The sequence below is a fragment of the Balaenoptera musculus genome, chromosome 10, assembly GCF_009873245.2.
Source record: "Balaenoptera musculus isolate JJ_BM4_2016_0621 chromosome 10, mBalMus1.pri.v3, whole genome shotgun sequence".
Taxonomy (NCBI): domain Eukaryota; kingdom Metazoa; phylum Chordata; class Mammalia; order Artiodactyla; family Balaenopteridae; genus Balaenoptera; species Balaenoptera musculus.
In genome coordinates, this window is record NC_045794.1 from 66,561,616 (window position 1) to 66,580,385 (window position 18,770).

Here is an 18,770-nt window from a genome sequence, read left to right on the forward strand (position 1 = left end):
GAGGTGGGCTTTCTTAAGCATTTTGTCTTATAATTGATTTTTAAAATATAGTAATTTGAAAGAAATATTTGGAAGAAGCAGCTCTGATCACTAATAAGCTAAAAATTCCCTGACTGATATAAAAGAATAAAATAAAGCAAGACACAGCCTTCTTTCACTCAGTCCAAGAAAAAAAATGCAGCATGTTTTTATATTTATCTGTATAAGATTATTTTTTAAACTCAAGTGAGTTTTGATTGTTCCTTATTGATTAATTCATTAGCTCTGGATGTGATATGATAATGAAGGTGGACAATTTTATAATCCCGAACCTTTTAAAACAATGGGTTTTAACTGCCTCTGCCAAGCAAGAAAAGTTCATACAGTCAGTCCCTTGGTACCCTCAGGAAATTGGCTCCAGGACACCCCATACCAAAATCCGCAGATGCTCAAGTCCCTTACTGTTGGGCTCATCATCTTCGGATTCTGTCTCAGGTTTAACATGTTTGGTTGAATCCACGATGGGGAACCCATGGATAGGGAGGGCTGACTGTATTCTTCTTTGCCTTGACGTCAGCATATCCTAGCAGCTACCAACAGCCCACAGAACTGAATGGAAGGGGCAGTGAAAACTATTGATAAGTGGTATGAAGGGGCCCTTTGTGGTCAAATATATATTTCGTTCACTGTCCTGGTCTGCTCCTGCTGCCTCCAAGCTGATCAAGTATTAACTCACTTTTCCAGACCCTTGTGTTATGCAGGAAATGCAGAATGTAGTTTTTGTTTCATTAAAACATTCAGTCTAGACACAGAAGGGAACAAGGGGATGCATCTTCTCCTGCATAACTCCAAATGTCTAAATCCAGCTGGCCCCTAGTCTTAAAGAACTAGTTTCAGGAATTACACTACAAGCAAAGGAATGGCAGCAATATCTTGGATAAGACAGAAGTGTTAAATATATGGAGATACCTCTTCTCTGTTAACCTGCTGATGAGGAAGGGCTCTGGACTGATGTACTGGGACAGATGTTTTCTTGCAACAACACAAGTATCACTCAAAAACTGTTTCTTGATTTACTCTAGATATGAAGAAGATAGAATTTACCAAAACTTTCTTTTATCTCACGGCCTGCTTCCTTCTGCCACAATCACAAGAAAACATCAGAGTAAAATCACAAGAATGCCCATGGGTCCCTAGATAAAGCAAATATTCTCTTTATAAGTTATTCCAGACTATTGGAAAACTAGGATGTCAGGAACCGGTCTTTACTTGTCTCTAAAAATACTATCAAGTTAGCAGTGATTGGATTAAGAGCCTTCTGGTTTAACTCTCTTACCTCTAACCACGCGACTACAGTGGGCCCATCCCACTGGGCAAAAGGTAATCCCTTTCTCCGAGCTTCTTCTAGAAGTTCATGCCTGAAGTATACAGCAAAGATTATTAGTCAGGTAATATGGGAAAAGATGGCTGTGATTATTTTTAATGACAATATTTTTAAAAAACCCAATAATCCTTTATAAACTTTTTATGAGTTAATACAGAAATAACAGAAATCCTTCTTCCTTTGAATAATACATGCAAATCATCCATTGATTTTATTAGAAATGAAACACTGACATCTAAAAATAATTTTCCCCAACACTTATTCACTAAAATTCAAACATTAAATGTTAATGGACTAAGAAGCTGAATTTTATTATCAGCAAATATCTTATCCCTTAAACAAGAAACTGGCCAACATATGCGTATTCTGGCATGCACTACAGGATCTAAATGAGGCTTCTTCCATCTGTCTTGCCTGTTTCCCTTGTTATTTCAGTAGTAGATAAATGCCTGTTTATAGAGGCAGAAGATCAAGTTGGTCATTTTAGCCCCATTCAAGTGATATGCTTGATTTTAGTATGCTCTCTGGGTCCAGGTGGCTATCTCAGGAGTTAGTTTTTTGTATAGACTACAAAATTACTTCTCATTTGAAGAGAACTCCGAGGTAAATTGACTTCCATCACTACAAAGCAATGTAAGGTGTAAAATTCAATAGTACTCTTATTTCCATTTATAATCACTACTGGTTTTAATGAAAGCAAAACATCCCAATGACAACAAATGGTTGTTTCTGATAACAAAAAGTTGTAAACAACCTTGACAAATGCATCTTTAATCACTATCTCTACTACTGACCCTTGACATCCATCTACAAAACCAATTGCAGATCGCTCATGATTGAAATAGCAAGTTTCTGTTTTCTTTGAAACTCAAATTGATATATACCTGGCCAGGACTATATTGGAAAATATATTCTCTATTCCTTAGATGCATTGATCTTACACACACATTTTTACACATATTGCTTTACGTTGACTGTGTGTCTTTCATGCTTAGGAACTCCAAAATGAAGCATTTAATTATTTCCTACTACCAAGTGATTAATTGTTTATTGTGGTGGACTATAATATGTTAAAATATATAATAAAAATGCCTTTATTTTTTATTTATAGCAAAAACTTTCCGTGTCTGTGATGGATGCTACCAAAAAAAAAATGCAGTGTGACAAAGAACCAGGGAGGCAAAACAAAAATTAAAGTTATAGTAGATGAAGAGACACATAAATCAACTGCTCTTTCATTTCATGGGATAGCAAAGAAGCACGTAAAGCTATTCAGCGCCTGGGAAAGGGAACAGCGACACTGGTGCCATGAATCCAAGGTGAAACTAGGGGGCTCCCTCACCTGGCTTGCTCTACCCTCACCCGTTCCCTCAGGCTTCCCAGTGACATTCCTTCATTGAAAACCAGATTTGAATAGCATAGTCTCACTGTGACAGATACATTGACAGAAATGGGTTGAAGGGTTAAACAACCAACCATCAGGTACTTATTGAGCACCTATTGTGAGCTGAGACCTGTGGAAATACAGACATGCACCCAGTTTTCCAGGAGATCCCTGGTTATGTAGAAAAAGCAAACACATGAAACTGTTTAAAAACATAGTACAATGTACAATTAGATGCCAAAACTCAATGATGCATATTCTGAGGGTGAGGATTTTGGAGAAGGGGTTAGTAGCCATGGAAATGATCAGTGAAGGCTTTGCAGCAACTGAACTGACTTTGAAGAGCTGGTGGGAAGGAGTTACAGATGACGTTCCAATCTGGATGAGCAGTAAGGGTGGAGGGTCAGAGGCAGGACTGAACACAGAATACATGCAAGGAAATTTAGAGTAGGCTTCCACAGAGCCAAGAGCATTATTGAGAGTTGTAATATTATATCCATTAGGGAAAAAAATACTTCCAGTTATGTGACAGGTGAGTGGCATTAAAGGGGAAGAAACAAGTATACATTTACAACTGGTTTTTGCTACATTTAGCAAAAAAGCAAGTCAACATGCACTCAACACCTAGGAAGCACATAACATTTTCACAAGTGAATTACATGAGTTGTACATACGCCATTTTTGAAAACTAGAACATTTTAATTCTGACTAGTTCCTTAATAAAAAAATGCACCACATGAGCTGGAGTGATCCTATTAAAAGTTAAATTGGATAATGTAACTTCTCTGCTCATAACTTTCCAATTACTACCTGTCTCACTGAGAATAAAAGCTCAAGCAGCTGTTAGGATCCACCTTACCCTCTTCATCTCTCTGACTCAATTCCCATCTCACTCCACAACACTGGTTTCCTTGTTGTTCCCTGGAAACAGCCCAGGCCTTTTTCTGCCTCAGGACCTTTGCATCTGCTGTTCCCTCTATTTGAATGCTTGTCCCCTCTATCTTCACATGCCTTACTCCCTCACATACTTTAAATCTTTACTCAAATGTCTCCTTCCCTCTGAATGTCTCTTCCCCTCCTTCCCATAACACCAAGCAGACATTCTTTATCCCCATTCCTTGCCTTATTTTTTTTCCATGGCACTTAGCTTCTAACATACGGTGTCATTTACTCCTCAATCTGTCATCACATGAAAGAAAAGAAGCTCAAGGAGGACCAATGTTTCATATACATACTCTGTTCAGAAGTGCATTTGAAGCATCTAGAACAAAGTCAGGCACCAAAGAGGTGCTCTGTAAATAGTTGTGAATGTTGAACATGTCAGCCAGTATTTATATTTAGCTGCTTCTTGTTTCAGTAACTTGCATCCCATAATGTATTTTTTAGTCCATTTTTTTAGCCACTTTGTCAGCATAGCACCCATTCCACACGATTCCAAGAGTCTGATCTGGTTTGCGACCCCTGATAGGAATCTGGTTGAGGTAATCCAGTGTGTTCAAATCCTATTCTCTTTTTGAACAGAAATTTATCATACAATTGTTTGAGAAATCATTGGATGATGTAAACCTTGGAAAATTTTTCTTTTTTTTAGCTTTGTTTATTGTGTTAAAAATCACAAACTCTTATAGCACAATAACTTTAGTAAGAGTTTGCAAAGATAATGAAATAAGGGAGCTCAAGTCCAGTGGATTCTGACCTTTGGTCCTCAGCTGGCAGGGCTAAATCCCAAGTAGAGGCCTTTGAAATGACACACTTGAAACTGTGAGAAACAGGCCAGATTGGAGTGGATGGCTGGATTTTACTCTAGGACTGTGTGCTACATGATGTTAACTCCAGACCTGCTTTTCCTTAACCCAAGGGCAGTTTTAATTATGTAAAGAAATGCATTGAAATTCTCAAAGCAATATTACATTTAATTCTTCTCTATTATAAAAAAAGTCTGCATTATACAGAATTTATAAGAGACATATATCTGGGCATACTGGCTTGAGAGAGAGGCACTGTGAGAAAAATAAAGCAATATGGGTAATGCTCTAATTGTTGGAAATCACTGAGTTTAATACATGATGATTTCATAACATTATTAAGGGCACGTATTGCATTAATTTCATGGGGCCATGCTTGTTGTCATTAGATATTTTGAAGTCACTGTCAGAAAAATATTAGAAATACTAAATATAAAACTGATTTGGCTCAAACAGGCATTTTGTATATACTGGTGTTCTCTGTTCGTCCAGTGCATGTGTAGAAATGTATGCATTCTCTCTGTACCCCAGATTCAACCTTTTCAAAGGTTCAGTGACAGTTCTTCCAGAGCGATGTCATAATCACATTCCCCAGTACACATCTGCGTCTGAAATTACTGTCTTTCTATTCAGGCCTGAAGAAACATTTTTGCCTCCCTCCCTTCCTTCCTTCCTTCCTTCCTTCCATCCTTCCTTCATCCCTTCTTTCCTTCCCTCCCTTCTTTCCTTTCTCCCTCCCTTCTTCCCTCCCTCTCTCCCTCCTTTCCTTCCTTCCTTCCTTTCTTTTAGACAATCTAATATTTAACCATCCCTTCCCCTCAAATCACTTATACATTACTATAGTTATGGGCACCCATTTTTGTTTTAAGTTTTAGACCAGATTTTAGAGGATGTCAGTAGCACTTCCTTCTAGAGGAAGTTTCAGGTACAGGATTGTCATTTCCTGTGTGGAAACAAAAAAAAGAAAAGTACTAATTGTAAGGGAAGGTCATTTTGAATCAGAAAAACTTCTGAGTCACTGAGTATTTTCAGGGAACACATTCTTGTCTGCAATAAAGAATACCATTAGATTCCCTCCAAAGGCCTCAGACTCTCTTGATAAGGGTGTCAGTGAGTTACTGTCAATGGAATGTGACACATTAAGAAGGCCCAGCACTTGGGGAACGCTCAGGTGTGTGAGTAATTGGCAAGTTCATACAGAAATGTGCAGAGGGCAGCCTGCACTTGCTTGTGCCTGATCTGAAGACAGGAACAAAGTGTGGGCACCCTAGTAATGTCTAGACCCAAGGATTTCTAGATAAAGGATTGAGAATGTCTAAAAATGTAAATAAATCAAGGGTATTTTCCAGGCTTGTAGTTCCTAAATCCTAATCCAGACTAATTTAAGCAAGTATGATTTTGCTTAAATGATTCCATCCAAATAGAAATGTCTGGCTCCTCCTTTTCAGGTTTTATGTCTTTCTCCAATTATTTCAGTTTTGACCTCATAGGTGGAATAGGCTTACATTTCTAAGCTCTGTTTCCTTCACACTAAACAATATCCACATACCTTCCTGTCTTGTCTTCCCACTCACTTTATCTTGATTTTCAAGACACAACAAAAATACTTCCTCTCAGAAGCCATCCTACCCTGGACCTAGGGGCAATATTTACTACTTATTTTTATAGGCCCCTTAGTACTGAACAATTTTCCCTAGAATATCTTTAACATTTTATTGAGTCAGAGATTTAGCCAGTTTTATTTTTTGTTTTGAGGACAAAAACCAGACACGTGGTAGGTCTATAAAAATCTAATGACTGACTGCCTAATCTAGTCCGGGGGCATACAAAGTCTCTGTTCTCATACCCTTACAGTTTGGAAGAACAACCTGTAAATCAACAAATTCAATAAGATGATAAAACTCTGAGAAATGAAATTCATTAGTTACTCAAAAATTCACAAACCATGGGGGCAGGAAAGTCTCCTTTTCCGTATTTTTCCCAATGTGGATGGTTCATTGCTGTCAGTGAAAAGAGACTTTATTCTCAGACCACTTAGCCTAGGATGCTATTTTGGGACTGCCAATTTGCGACATGACTGTCTAAATACCATATGGTACCATTTCCTTTGTCACTCAGACTGGCCATTTCAGTCACCCTCCATTTAATGCCTGTCAATTTCCCATTCATACTTTGTATTTTATCTTCTTTCACTTTCTATTTTCACTGCCATTATTCTTTTTTCTGTCTTTTAACTGGCCCCACTCTCCAAGCTTCTTACCCTTGCAATACACTGCCATGAAAAAAATCTGCTGTCATGGCAGAGTAGGTAATACAGTGGGCTCTGAAGTGGGAATGCTTGGGCTGGATTCCTGGTGCCCTCCCTTCTTAGCTGTGCATCCAAAGACAAGTCACTTTACCTTTTTGTGCCTCAGTTTCCTCATCTGTAAAATGAAGTTGATAACAGTACCTACCTCAGAGGGTTGGTATGAGAGTTGAATAAGAAAATATATGTAATGTGATGACAACAGTGACTTGTACAAAGGAAACAGCCAATATGTGAACTATTTGTCATTGCACTATCCTCTGAAAACCCTTCAATGGTTCCTCGAATGCCTAAAGCATAACCCTTAACCTGGATTACAAAGACTGAAATCGGTTTAGTCTTGGTTTTCCTTTCTAATCATCCTTCCTTATTTTTCACTAGAACTGAAAACCTACTTTGGCAAATAATATGAACATGAATAATTCCATCTTTGCAAGTACCATTTTCCAGAGTTGGTAAGTTCTTTCTCTTCTTCTTCCACTATCAGAATCTTACTGTTTGCCTAAATCATAAAACTTCCTTTTATTTTTGATCATCCCAGATCCCACAATGACTTTTTTATCTTTCAAAATCTGGAAACTCATAGTGTCAGCGTCGCTCATAAAGACTGCTGATGAGCAGCACATACATGGGCCTCATCTCCCACCCAAGACTAAAGTCCTGGAGATGAGAGTTTGCTCTTCTACTGCACCATGCATTTTTCTTTGCAGGATCTAGCCAAGAATATCTTTTGAAAGATTGCTATTTTGTAATCCATGAACTCTCAGTGTTGACAACCATCCAGGATCCTTGATCAAAGGGCAGCTTTTAAGTATTCTATGTCTTCGTTAATATCCAACTACTTATTACATCTTAAAAAGAAGTAAGAATTTTGCTTACCTGTTACACTGATTGGCTGCAGGAAGAAATAAAAGTGCCCTCTCTAACATTAAATTGACATTTTGTAAATTGATCAACTATTACCGAAGCTTTTGTTCAAATTCTCATTTGTAGATCATGGAAATGAACTCCCAGAGTCTGCCTCTCCTTTGTTATTCCCTACCTCTCATCCTTGTTCCAACTTCCAGAAAGACCTTTCTAAACACAAATATTTTTGTAAGAGTTGCCTGCTTAAAAATCTCCCCCTTGAGGTTTTTAAGCAGGCAACTGAAAATATAGGTCAAATATCTTAGCTCAACTAAAAAGACCCTTGGTGATCTGGCCCTTGGCTATCTCCCAGCTTCTTCTGCTCAAGCAATACTGAAATACTTGCCATTTTCCAAATACCTCATTCTATTTTACCCTCTATGACTTTGTATATAACTTTTTCTTCTGCCTAGATCATCCTTCTTTGCATCATAATTGTGACAAACTCACACTTATCTTTCTGACAAAATTTATGCTTTATCCTTCTTGTTAAGATGCCAAGACCTTTCACAGGGAGAATTAATTTTCTCTTCTACACAAATATTATAACTTGTATATACTCTAGTTATTGTACTTACTATACTTCTCATTTAAAATTTAAAATTGCATTTAAATGTAATTAAATAAATTGTATTACAATTGAATACAGTGAGTACTATAATAGAACTTTATCTAATGTGCTCTCTTGTTCATATGAACCACTTCATATCCTTCTGAGATATAATGTCATCGTTTGAAAGACCAAAGTTTCTATATGCAGGCAAATTAGGGTTTAGATCTCAGATAATAACAGCTGACATGCATATATCACTTACTATGTGTGAAGCGCTATCCTCAGTGCTTTATATGTGTAAGTCATTTAATCTTCAGGACAATCCAATAAGATACATATTGATACACATTTGCAGATGAGGACACTGAAGAAAAGAGGCCACTTGGAGCACAGAGTCGGTGAGTGCAGAGCCAGAATTTGAGTGCCAGTCACCTGGTCACAGAGTCAGCCTCTTAACACCCCACACTATCCTTTAGCTAATTAACCTCTCTGAACTTTTCATAACCATAAAAGGAAGATAGTAACAACCACCTCTTTGTTAGAATTAAAGACAATGATAGTTTCCCACCTTTATTTCTCTCCTTTTTATTCATTCATATTTAGGCATATATTTATGTGACTTCCTGGCCAATATAGATAGTCTTTACCCCCTCACTATCACACATTTCAGTCCTCAACCCTATAAGAGAAAAAAGGAGCTATGACTTTTCTTTTCTTGCTGTTCCCTTCTACAAACAGGCTCTGAATCTTGGCCAGAGGAAGGAGGTTAGCACCATTTATGTAATCAGGATGGAAAAGCTGAATTTGTTGTAATTTGTTTCAGTTCAATTAATTTTGTATTATTGTAATACAAAGTAATTCTCTGGTTGAATAATTTATCTTTAGGGCTTATTTACTTACTGTGGCACACAACAAGTACTTACTTATTGATACAACCGGGAGAAATAAATATGTGGCTCGATAAGAACCAAGAATGAAATATAAGTCAAAATAATTTGACAATTGAATCTACTTCTTGACAGTGTAGCACAGAGAATAAATCTTCCCTACATAATATAACAGTAAATTTACATAGACTTCACACCATTATTAATTATAAAATGTATCTTGTTCCAATAAACTTCAACAGTCAAGAGGGTAAGTAGAACATGATCTCCTCAAATTTCAACCAGACAATGAGCTATAATCTCATCATTCAGAAATCTATATCTGTTGATCAATTCCATGAAAATTAAAATTACATATTTGAGAAACTGTTTGAAATTCTGGTCAGCAAATATGGAGGAAATATGGTGCCACTTCAAATTTTTTAACTTCTGTAAGCTGAAAATGTATATCTTAATTAACATAATTATTCTAAACAGAAATATATTACAAATCCCAATCAGCTGCTTCAGACATTGATTACCTAAGTAAACACATTTAGCTCCATAAAATCAAGAGTTTCAAATCCGACATTTACAAGGTTGACTTGATTTTGAAAGCACGGCATGCTGCGATTTTGTCTGTGTGTAAGTGCAAGTGTGTGTGTTTGTGTATCCTGTTATGGCACATTTTCACATGTAGTGCATATAAAAGTCCATTATACATTTAAGTAGTGTTTTATTTAGATTCTCAGAATACATGCTAGGTTGCTTGAAATTATTTGATTACATAAAACCAAAGTTCATTCATGTTGAGACCTTTTTTTTTCCCTGCAAGCTACTTGAAATGGAGGGCACAGTCTCAGGAAAGAAATTTATTTGTGAATTTGAGTAGGGATTTACATAATTTCACTCCTCATTTTATTTTGAATTTAATCACTTTCAAAACCATTGAAAGGGTATAAACACACACATGCACGCACAAATGCGAAGGAGCAATACAATTACTCATGTTGTTATTAAAAACTAGAGGGGCTTGTATTACTTTCCAGTAAACAATTTCACTTTTGCAAGACACTGTGGTTTGTTCTTCCCAGTCCCTTCCTGACTGTAAATTGGGGACTTACCGGAGGAACATTGGTAATTTTTCAGGTTTATATGGATGCCATTTAGACTAGATTGCTTTAGTGCTTCATCTAATTTTGAGCCCTCTTTAACTCAGATTTGAAGTTTATAGTTTCTATGCTTCTGAGATTATTCATATCTTCTCATACTCTTGTGAGTATTGGGAAGTTGACAGCAATATTAGAAAGTACACAGAATATAAGTCAGTCACTCAAAAGTATGCAGCAAACACATGGGAAAGTTGGGGCTTAAAGTCTTGTCTTCTGATTCCTAATTCAATATTCTTTCCACTTCAAATCTTCCCACGTCTTTACTATGTTTGTACTGTCTTCTCCTGACATTCAACCTCCTAAGCTTTCTTTTAGCAACTGTACTAAGGGAATGATTTTGAGGTCTTAAAATGTTTAAATTCCAGGAGCACGTGCAAGACAAGAAATTGAATTTTCCAATTAAGGTAATTATATCAGTTTCTTAAAGTCCATAAATATTGATGCATTATGAATCTATTATTTTTCAATATTTCATTCAAAAAGGGATGGGGGAATGAAGTTGTATTTCTTGACATTATTTTCATTATTTCAATTTCCTCATGAAACTTAAAATCATTAGGCCAATAATTCATGATGACATGAAAATAATGCTTTAAAAATCCAATGTCAGAATATCGATTGTTTTTAAAAAGTAAGATCTTACAACTTGCATTTGGCCAGCATAGCTGAATAGTATTCTAATCACAGCTTACCTTGCATTTGCAAGAACACGTCCTAGAATTTAATATCATAAATTATCCTTACTTAAGTAAATATCGCATTGTTAAATAATTAGTAATAGTAACTATAACTTAAAATTAGAGTAGGAAAAATATAACAAATATAAACCATATTAATGAACAAAGCACATGACCTTTATTGGTATATAAAATATCCATATTGCCAATTAGTGACACTCTCCACAGTTCCTGAATAATTGCATCTTATTGGAGCCATTTTACTTGTCCCCTCAAAATGTTTTGCTTTAAATGTAAAAGCAAAACCTCTCTCGATCTGAAGTGTTTTGTAGCTCACCATGTTACCAATGCAGACATTTACACGAAGGTAATATTTTATAATATTATGCATAATTTGTTTTACTTTGAAGCCCAGTTGGTTTTAGAAATAAATAACAAATTCTAAGTTTAGTTCAAAAAGCAGGATTTGAAATTTGAAACAGTAATCTTAGTAATATACCTTTTCAAAGCTTTAAAAATTAACTAGTAGTATAGGAAAGAAAAGAACACACAAAACCAAAGGGTTCAGCCAAAACCAAGGATTACTTTGGAATCTAAGTGTAAAAGTTCTTCTGGGGAAGATACAGCATTTAACCTTCTTCATGTACGTGTAGTTTTAGTAATCAACAAATAAACTTATCTCTTGCATATAATGCTGGTGGAGAACCACAAAGCACTAGGAAAAACATACAGGCAGTCTCAGCCTTGCAGCACAGTCAAAAGTACTCAAGTGGCCTGCAACTATTACTTAAGCCTCACTGAATGTCACACTAACTGCTAGAGAGTGACTTGAGAAACAGGGGAAATGTCATCTGGATTGCCTTTTGATATACGTGTAATAGAACCAAAGAAACTGAAGTGCCTGAAAGGACAACATGATTAATCTGAATGTGAACATCATTTCTCTGAACCAATGATTCCCTTTATGGTAAGGAAATGAATACACTTCACAACTTTCATTTTAGGTCAGAGGCAGTGCAGCTTGTGTTACAACTGAAAAGAGAAATACTAAAGATAAAAGAAAAAGAGGATGGTGCCGAAAATAAACACGTTCAGCAGCCATTGTGATTCAACTTACCCTGACGTGCTTTTCATGAGATGAAGAAGGACGGATGGAAAAGAAAAGCACACAAATGTTAATGGATACATTTCAATCCAAAGAAAGCCATGGAATAAAACAAGAGCATCATTTCAGATGTGTGGAAGCTCAGATACGAGAAAGACATGGTTTTTTTTTTTTTTTTCACCGTGACACACATACTCACTGCGTCCAAATGCATAATCAGGCTGAGGGCAGTTCTAATAGTTGACCAGTAAGTCTGTCTCTTGAAAATGAGCCACTCTGAAACATGCATGACCACATTTTCCCAGCCTCTAGTAAACCCCCAGAGGAAGTCAGGCAGCTTGTTAAAGAATATTTTTCGCCTCAGGCTACTCTTTACAAATAGAAGCAGTAACTTACTAAGTGGTGCTCAGATTCTCATACAGATTTATAAGCTTACTGTTAGACCTTAAGAAAAATACAGCAGACTTTTGGAAAGGCAGCAACTTGAAGAAAGCACTGGTTTGAGGGTCAGAATGTCTGGATTCTAGTTCACGTACGTGGTTTCGTCAAAATCACTAGTAGGTTCTGATGTTCAATCTCCTGAACTTAATTTGAGGCAAGAAGAAATTTGTACATTCCAGATCCATAATTTTATAATTCTAACAAGTGCTGTAACAATAATAATTATGTGCCACTAATCAGATTATGAGAAAGTATAAAAAAAATTCTATCACTCTTCTTCCCCTGCCACACGGAATTCTTCCTCCTCTATTTGAACTGCCAATGTAAATGTTGAGCTGTGCTAACTGGGTTCTTTCAGTAGAAGCATTTATTTATCTGGACAGTTGTTTATAAATGTTGCTCTGAGGGAGAAAATGAACTAGATTGGTTCACCAATGCTACCAAAAATCATCACAAAAACGTAGATTTAAATGTAGTGTTTGAAGTAGCCCACTTGTTCCCTGGATAGAATAGAGGCACTGGGAAAATATGGAATTTAAATAATCCAACAAAAGGCCATGAGAATATTATTTAAAAATTTCTGTACAAGCGTAATAGACTAATTCTTAGAAAAATAAAACTTACTATAGCTCATAAAATAGAGTCAATATAACAAAATATGAAGCAGAGATTCCTATCTAAGAAATGACGCAAGTTAGAGAGCTCCCTTTTTTATTGCACAATCATTATAAAGAGAAGCTGGACATGCGATGCCACACCCTGCACATGCCTCCTCCAAACACATTCATTCAGAGAAACTGTGTATTCTTTCATTAAATGTGCATTTTAGAGAAATGCATGTTCTTTGACCTTAGCTGCAGAACAGCTGTGGCAAGCTCTTTAAATTATCACATAAATGAAAACATAATTGTCCATACAAATTGGCATCACAATGTCCTAAGAAATTGAAGGCATATTTCTTACATCATATATGCAACAGAAAGAAAATTAAGACCCAAAAGAGATACATTCCAGGCGGTTAAAGTGGTTTTCCTGTCAACATACCTGTGAACTCTTTGATGAGTTCTGAGAAAAGGGCAATTTCTGTGCTCTTCATGAAAATTGCCAAAAGTATTTGGGGCCAGTTATTACCATGGACAAAATAATCTTCCTCAGTCTACTAGCTACCTAGGAATTGCTCTCCAATAAAACAAGTTGAACAAATCTGTACACAGTGGAATATTAATATTTCTCACATATTTATTTATCATTTTTAAAATAGGAAACTTGAACCTATAGAAATACCCTGAATATAAAACATAAGAGAAATGATGAAAATAAACAGGAAACACAAATATAAAGGCATCATTCAAGAAGTATTGCTTAAAGTTCTAATATATTTATCGATATATATAAGTTATCTGACTTTTCATAGTTTTTATGAACTTTCTCCTCCTCTATAGTCAATTAGTTTAAGAGCAATACTGAGCAGCTATTTCACTTTAGAATATTAAGTATTTCAGCTCACGACCTTCAAAAAATATGTTCTGCAAAGGACAAAGCTATAATCGTAAATAACTCTAAGAGAGTTTGTGATAATATATTATAAATTCATATCAGAGGTAATATATATTTGCATAATTTTTTTGGTCTGGATAAAGTGATTTTTCTTCTTATAAAAACTGATATTCTTTTCTACATGCAGTTATTTACAGGAACAAATAACCTCTTATTCTTTTTCTTTCTACTCCAGATTGTCAAGGTTACGAGACTAGCAAGAGAGATTCTGGTCAAGAATTAACATTTTTCAGTTAAAGACCACTGTAAGTAATAGGCAAATAATAATTTTTCATTGACCTAGAAAACAGGTTTTAAGGTACCCTCTAATGAATAAGATCAATCCAGTTACTGGCACAATATTTTCCTTGGGAACATCAGCATACATCCAGACACAAACAAGAAGACATTATCAACTAACATATATCTTATATTCCAAAACAGGATTCTTAAATGTTTAAGTTGCCTCACTTTAATCTTCTAGATCTCTTACTGAATGAATGGGCCTTCTGTTTATAAACTAGCTAACTTTGAATGTACAAGTTCATATTAGAAATAATTTACTAAATGAACTCCATATGTGGAATATAGTTGCCTCTTGCTTCTTAAGGTTCAAGTTGGTGACTCAGAAATTTTAAAAATCAATTATTAACACCAGATTGGGAAGTGAACAGGTAGTAACTGAAGTGGAAAAGTGGAATGAAGAAAGGATTTCTTTCAATAGGTGAAACTTGAGAATGTTTAAATGCTGATGGCCACTACACCGAAGAGAGCAGAATCTGAATGTGTAAGTACAAGTGGGAAACTGGCACAACGTGACAGACAAAATGCGAAAGGATGCTCTTAAGTAAGAAGAGATTAACCTAGTTTCTGTAATAAAGCAGGATGGGGGCAAGTGTTAGTGTGGATTTGGCAGCAAATAATTCAGAGGACTCAGATTGGTCTCTTTTTTTCTCTCCCTCTGAAGTAGAATGTGAACGCACCTGCAGAAGATGTGGGTTTGAGGACAGTGGAGGTCTCCAACAGAAGTTGTAGAGAGTAGAAAGAAGATTGGTGAGAGAAAAGTACTGGGATTACTTGGCAGTGTTGAATTCCCAAATGAAGCTGGTCCAAATTTCCCTGCATTAATTTTCTCCTGCAGCACAGAGGTGCCCAAATGTAGCCATGGAGAAAGAATATTCATTGGTGGCTGTAGTTACGATGTGGATATCACCAAATGTAAGAGGAGTGATGGGCTTTAGGAACTTCTGAGTGTGGTGAAATTATGGACATAGAATTCAAGCTAAATAGGGAGAGAGAAGAGGACCAAATGGGGCTGATGCACTGGGAAAGGATAGAAGTTTTTAAAAAGACGATAGTAGAAGAAGTTGATAAAGGGAGCTGAAGGGAGGAGATAGGAAGAAATGATATGCTTGAATTAGTAATTTTCAAACAGGAATGATTTGGGGATGATAAGATTCAGAATACAGCATGAGAGGTGTCTGACTTGGAGTAGAGAATGACATTGGAAGTAATGAAGCTGTGAACTTAAAGGTTAAGTTGTGAATGGTTGTTCTATGTGGATACAAGAGTACCCGTGGTGATGGCAGAAATTGCTTTACATATAAAGACAGATGATGGGATACAGATAAAAATAAATAGCGAAGCACATTTATAGTGATCCTTACAAATGAAAGAAAATGGTTCAGAAGTTTTAAGTATGGTTCATCATCATACTTCTTCAGAAATAATTTTTCTTTAAAGTTAATATTGATTCAAAATAGCTAAAATATTTGAGACTCTTTAAAAGAGGTTAAAAAATCTTTATTCTTCCAAGAATTTCTGTTATTCATTTGCCTAGCAATCATACCCCAGTCAAGCCCCAAATTAAAATTTTAAGTATGTAGAATCTGAAATAAAGACATTTAATTGTATGTTCATGTATATATATATGCATAAAATATAACATATATACACATACATATATATTTTTGAATGAAAAGTCTTTTGTTATAGAATTATTTTTTATGAAATCCTAGCAATAGGATGTAATCAGTGCCCTTCTTAGAAATGTGGAAACAAGGTAGAGAAGCTTGCTTCCTGAAAGGCTAATTTTAAATAACTATGGGAAAAAAGCACATCTTCAAAGTCCTTATAAAAATTACCATACAGAGCTAATATAAGAGCCTATATTTCTGGAAATAAATATAGAGAATGCTCTCCCAATTAAGATGTCAGTAAGCATTATATTTAAATTTACCTTAATTAGTCACTTTTTTTCTTTTAATAAAGGAACTTAATTATCCTTGCTATTAGGCACTAACTTTGAACGTTTTACTGGGATGAATAACATTAGATTGATTTAAGCACACGTTTAAATTTCTTACATAGCTTATTTATTAGTGATCATTACTATTCTTTTTTTTAAACATCTTTATTGGAGTATAATTGCTCTACAGTGTTGTGTTAGTTTCTGCTGTATAACAAAGTGAATCAGCTATCTGCATACATATATCCCCATATCCCCTCCCTCTTGCGTCTCCCTCCCACCCCTCTAGGTGGTCACAAAGCACCGAGCTGATCTCCCTGTGCTATGCAGCTGCTTCCCACTAGCTATCTATTTTACATTTGGTGGTGCATATATGTCAATGCTACTCTCTCACTTCGTCCCAGCTTATCCTTCCCCCTCCCCGTGTCCTCAAGTCCATTCTCTATGTCTGCGTCTTTATTCCTGTCCTGCCCCAGGTTCATCAGAACCATTTTTTTTTTTTTTTTAGATTCCATATATATGTGTTAGCATATGGTATTTGTTTTTCTCTTTCTGACTTACTTCACTCTGTATGACAGACTCTAGGTCCATCCACCTCACTACAAATAACTCAATTTCGTTTCTTTTTATGGCTGAGTAATATTCCATTGTATATATGTGCCACATCTTCTTTATCCATTCATCTGTTGATGGACACTTAGGTTGCTTCCATGTCCTGGCTATTATAAATAGTGCTGCAATGAACATTGTGGTACATGATTCTTTTTGAATTATGGTTTTCTCGGGGTATAGGTCCAGAATTACTATTCTTATATCAAACTTTGGGATAATATGTGTGGCTAATTATATCAGAAAAAAATCAACTTTATAAAGCAGCTACACCACTTTGAAATTACCTCCATTTCTCATTCTTAAAAAGAGATGTTTAATTTGAATACATTTGTTGCTCTTTTTGAAGGATGGGATGGGGTCAGATAAGAAACTAATTATTCTCTATGAAAAAAATTATGTTACTCTTTTCAGAGTATAAAGAGAGAGATTTTTTTTTGACTCCTCATGGAGACCATTTAAAGTTAGATAGGGTACTCATGGTCCAGGTGAAAGACTGCACTACATACTCCTTAAATTGTGGCCTTATCCCGAATCCTAAATAATTCAGAGAAAACAGGGCTCAGGAAACCTGCACTTTTATATACCACAGTGCTTGGAAAGCTATGTTTCTTCATGTGTGGAGGAAATAGCAGTTTCTACCTCAAAATCTTTGTAAAAACTTAAAGAGAAAATACATGTAAAATGTGTAGAACAGTGCCTAGCATACTGCAACTACTCAGTGTGATTATTAAATATTTATTACATATAAAGTAGATCATTATTATCATTACTACACAAAGGATGAGGAGGAAGATGGAACAGGATATATGCACACAAGGAGACAGAAGTAGTTATAAACAAGAAATAGATATTAAGTATATTAAAAACGTAACATGTAAGATGGGAAGTAGAGACAGATAAAGCTGGTGACATAAACAGGAACCAGATAATATAGGGATTTAGGGGCTATATAAAAGCATTTGGAATTCATCCTAGGGATGCTAGGAAATGATTGAGGGATTTTAGGCAAGTTTAGAAATATGATTTAGATAGATCTCTTTAGCTGAAGTGTGAAGAATGGATTAGAAGAAGGCAAGGCTGGAAGTATAGACATTGTTTTAGTATGATGGCCTGAGAAATAAAAGAAGAAAATCAACATGCTTGAGAGATTTTAAAGAGCTAGCATCTGGAGTAATAGTGTAGGGAGGTGACAGTGATCATGTACGCAGGTGCCTAGAGGAAGGGTAAGGACAAGGCAGAACGAGGGGTAAAGGCAAAGCCCAGACTTCTGGTTTGGTCATCTGGGTGAAAGTCACTGCCCTAGTTCCTGTTCCATATTCTTAGTTTTTCGTCTTCTTTTTCCACCCAGCTTCTAGTCATGTGTTCATTTATTCTGAACATATGTTTTGAGTACCTACACTATGCCAAGCATTGCAAATGTTTAAAAAAGCGGAGGTTCTCTGCATCTAGATTTTTGAATTGTGTAGAGAATCACAGAATCCCAAGGCATGGGCAATTTAAAGAGCATGTACTCCAATCTCTCAGCTGAAATTTGAATCCCTCATATAATAATTTTGCCACGTCCATATGCTTGGCAGGTCTATGTTGGACATAATCATGAGGAACAACTCTCTTTCTAAGCGGTCAGTTCTTCTCAGATCTGTGATTGTTAACAATTCTTAGACGCAGCTCAAATTTATTTGTAACAATCTCTCACTTTTGGCCCAAGATCTTGTCATGCAGCCAAAAGAATACACCTGATCGCTCTTTTTCTTAGTAGCATCTGGATCTTTGTTGTCTACACTCCACATGTTCCTAATTATTTCTAACACTGCTTGAACACATGGTTTGGTGTCATCTTGTTATGCTGGTCATGTT

The 18,770-nt window shown here is 35.9% G+C and overlaps 1 protein-coding gene across 8 annotated transcripts in view; it reads right to left on the minus strand.

Moving 5' to 3' along the window:
- The window catches only part of PPFIA2 (PTPRF interacting protein alpha 2), a 476,859-nt gene that overhangs the window by 39,089 nt on the left and 419,000 nt on the right, over nt 1-18,770 (minus strand). For 7 of the 8 annotated variants that reach the window (XM_036867009.1, XM_036867010.1, XM_036867008.1 and 4 more), the window contains one exon: nt 1,316-1,397. In XM_036867009.1, the coding sequence (XP_036722904.1) occupies nt 1,316-1,397 (82 nt within the window). Of the gene's footprint in view, nt 1-1,315; nt 1,398-12,088; nt 12,098-18,770 lie in introns of all 8 variants that reach the window. The other variant, XM_036867007.1, reaches the window with a different exon arrangement.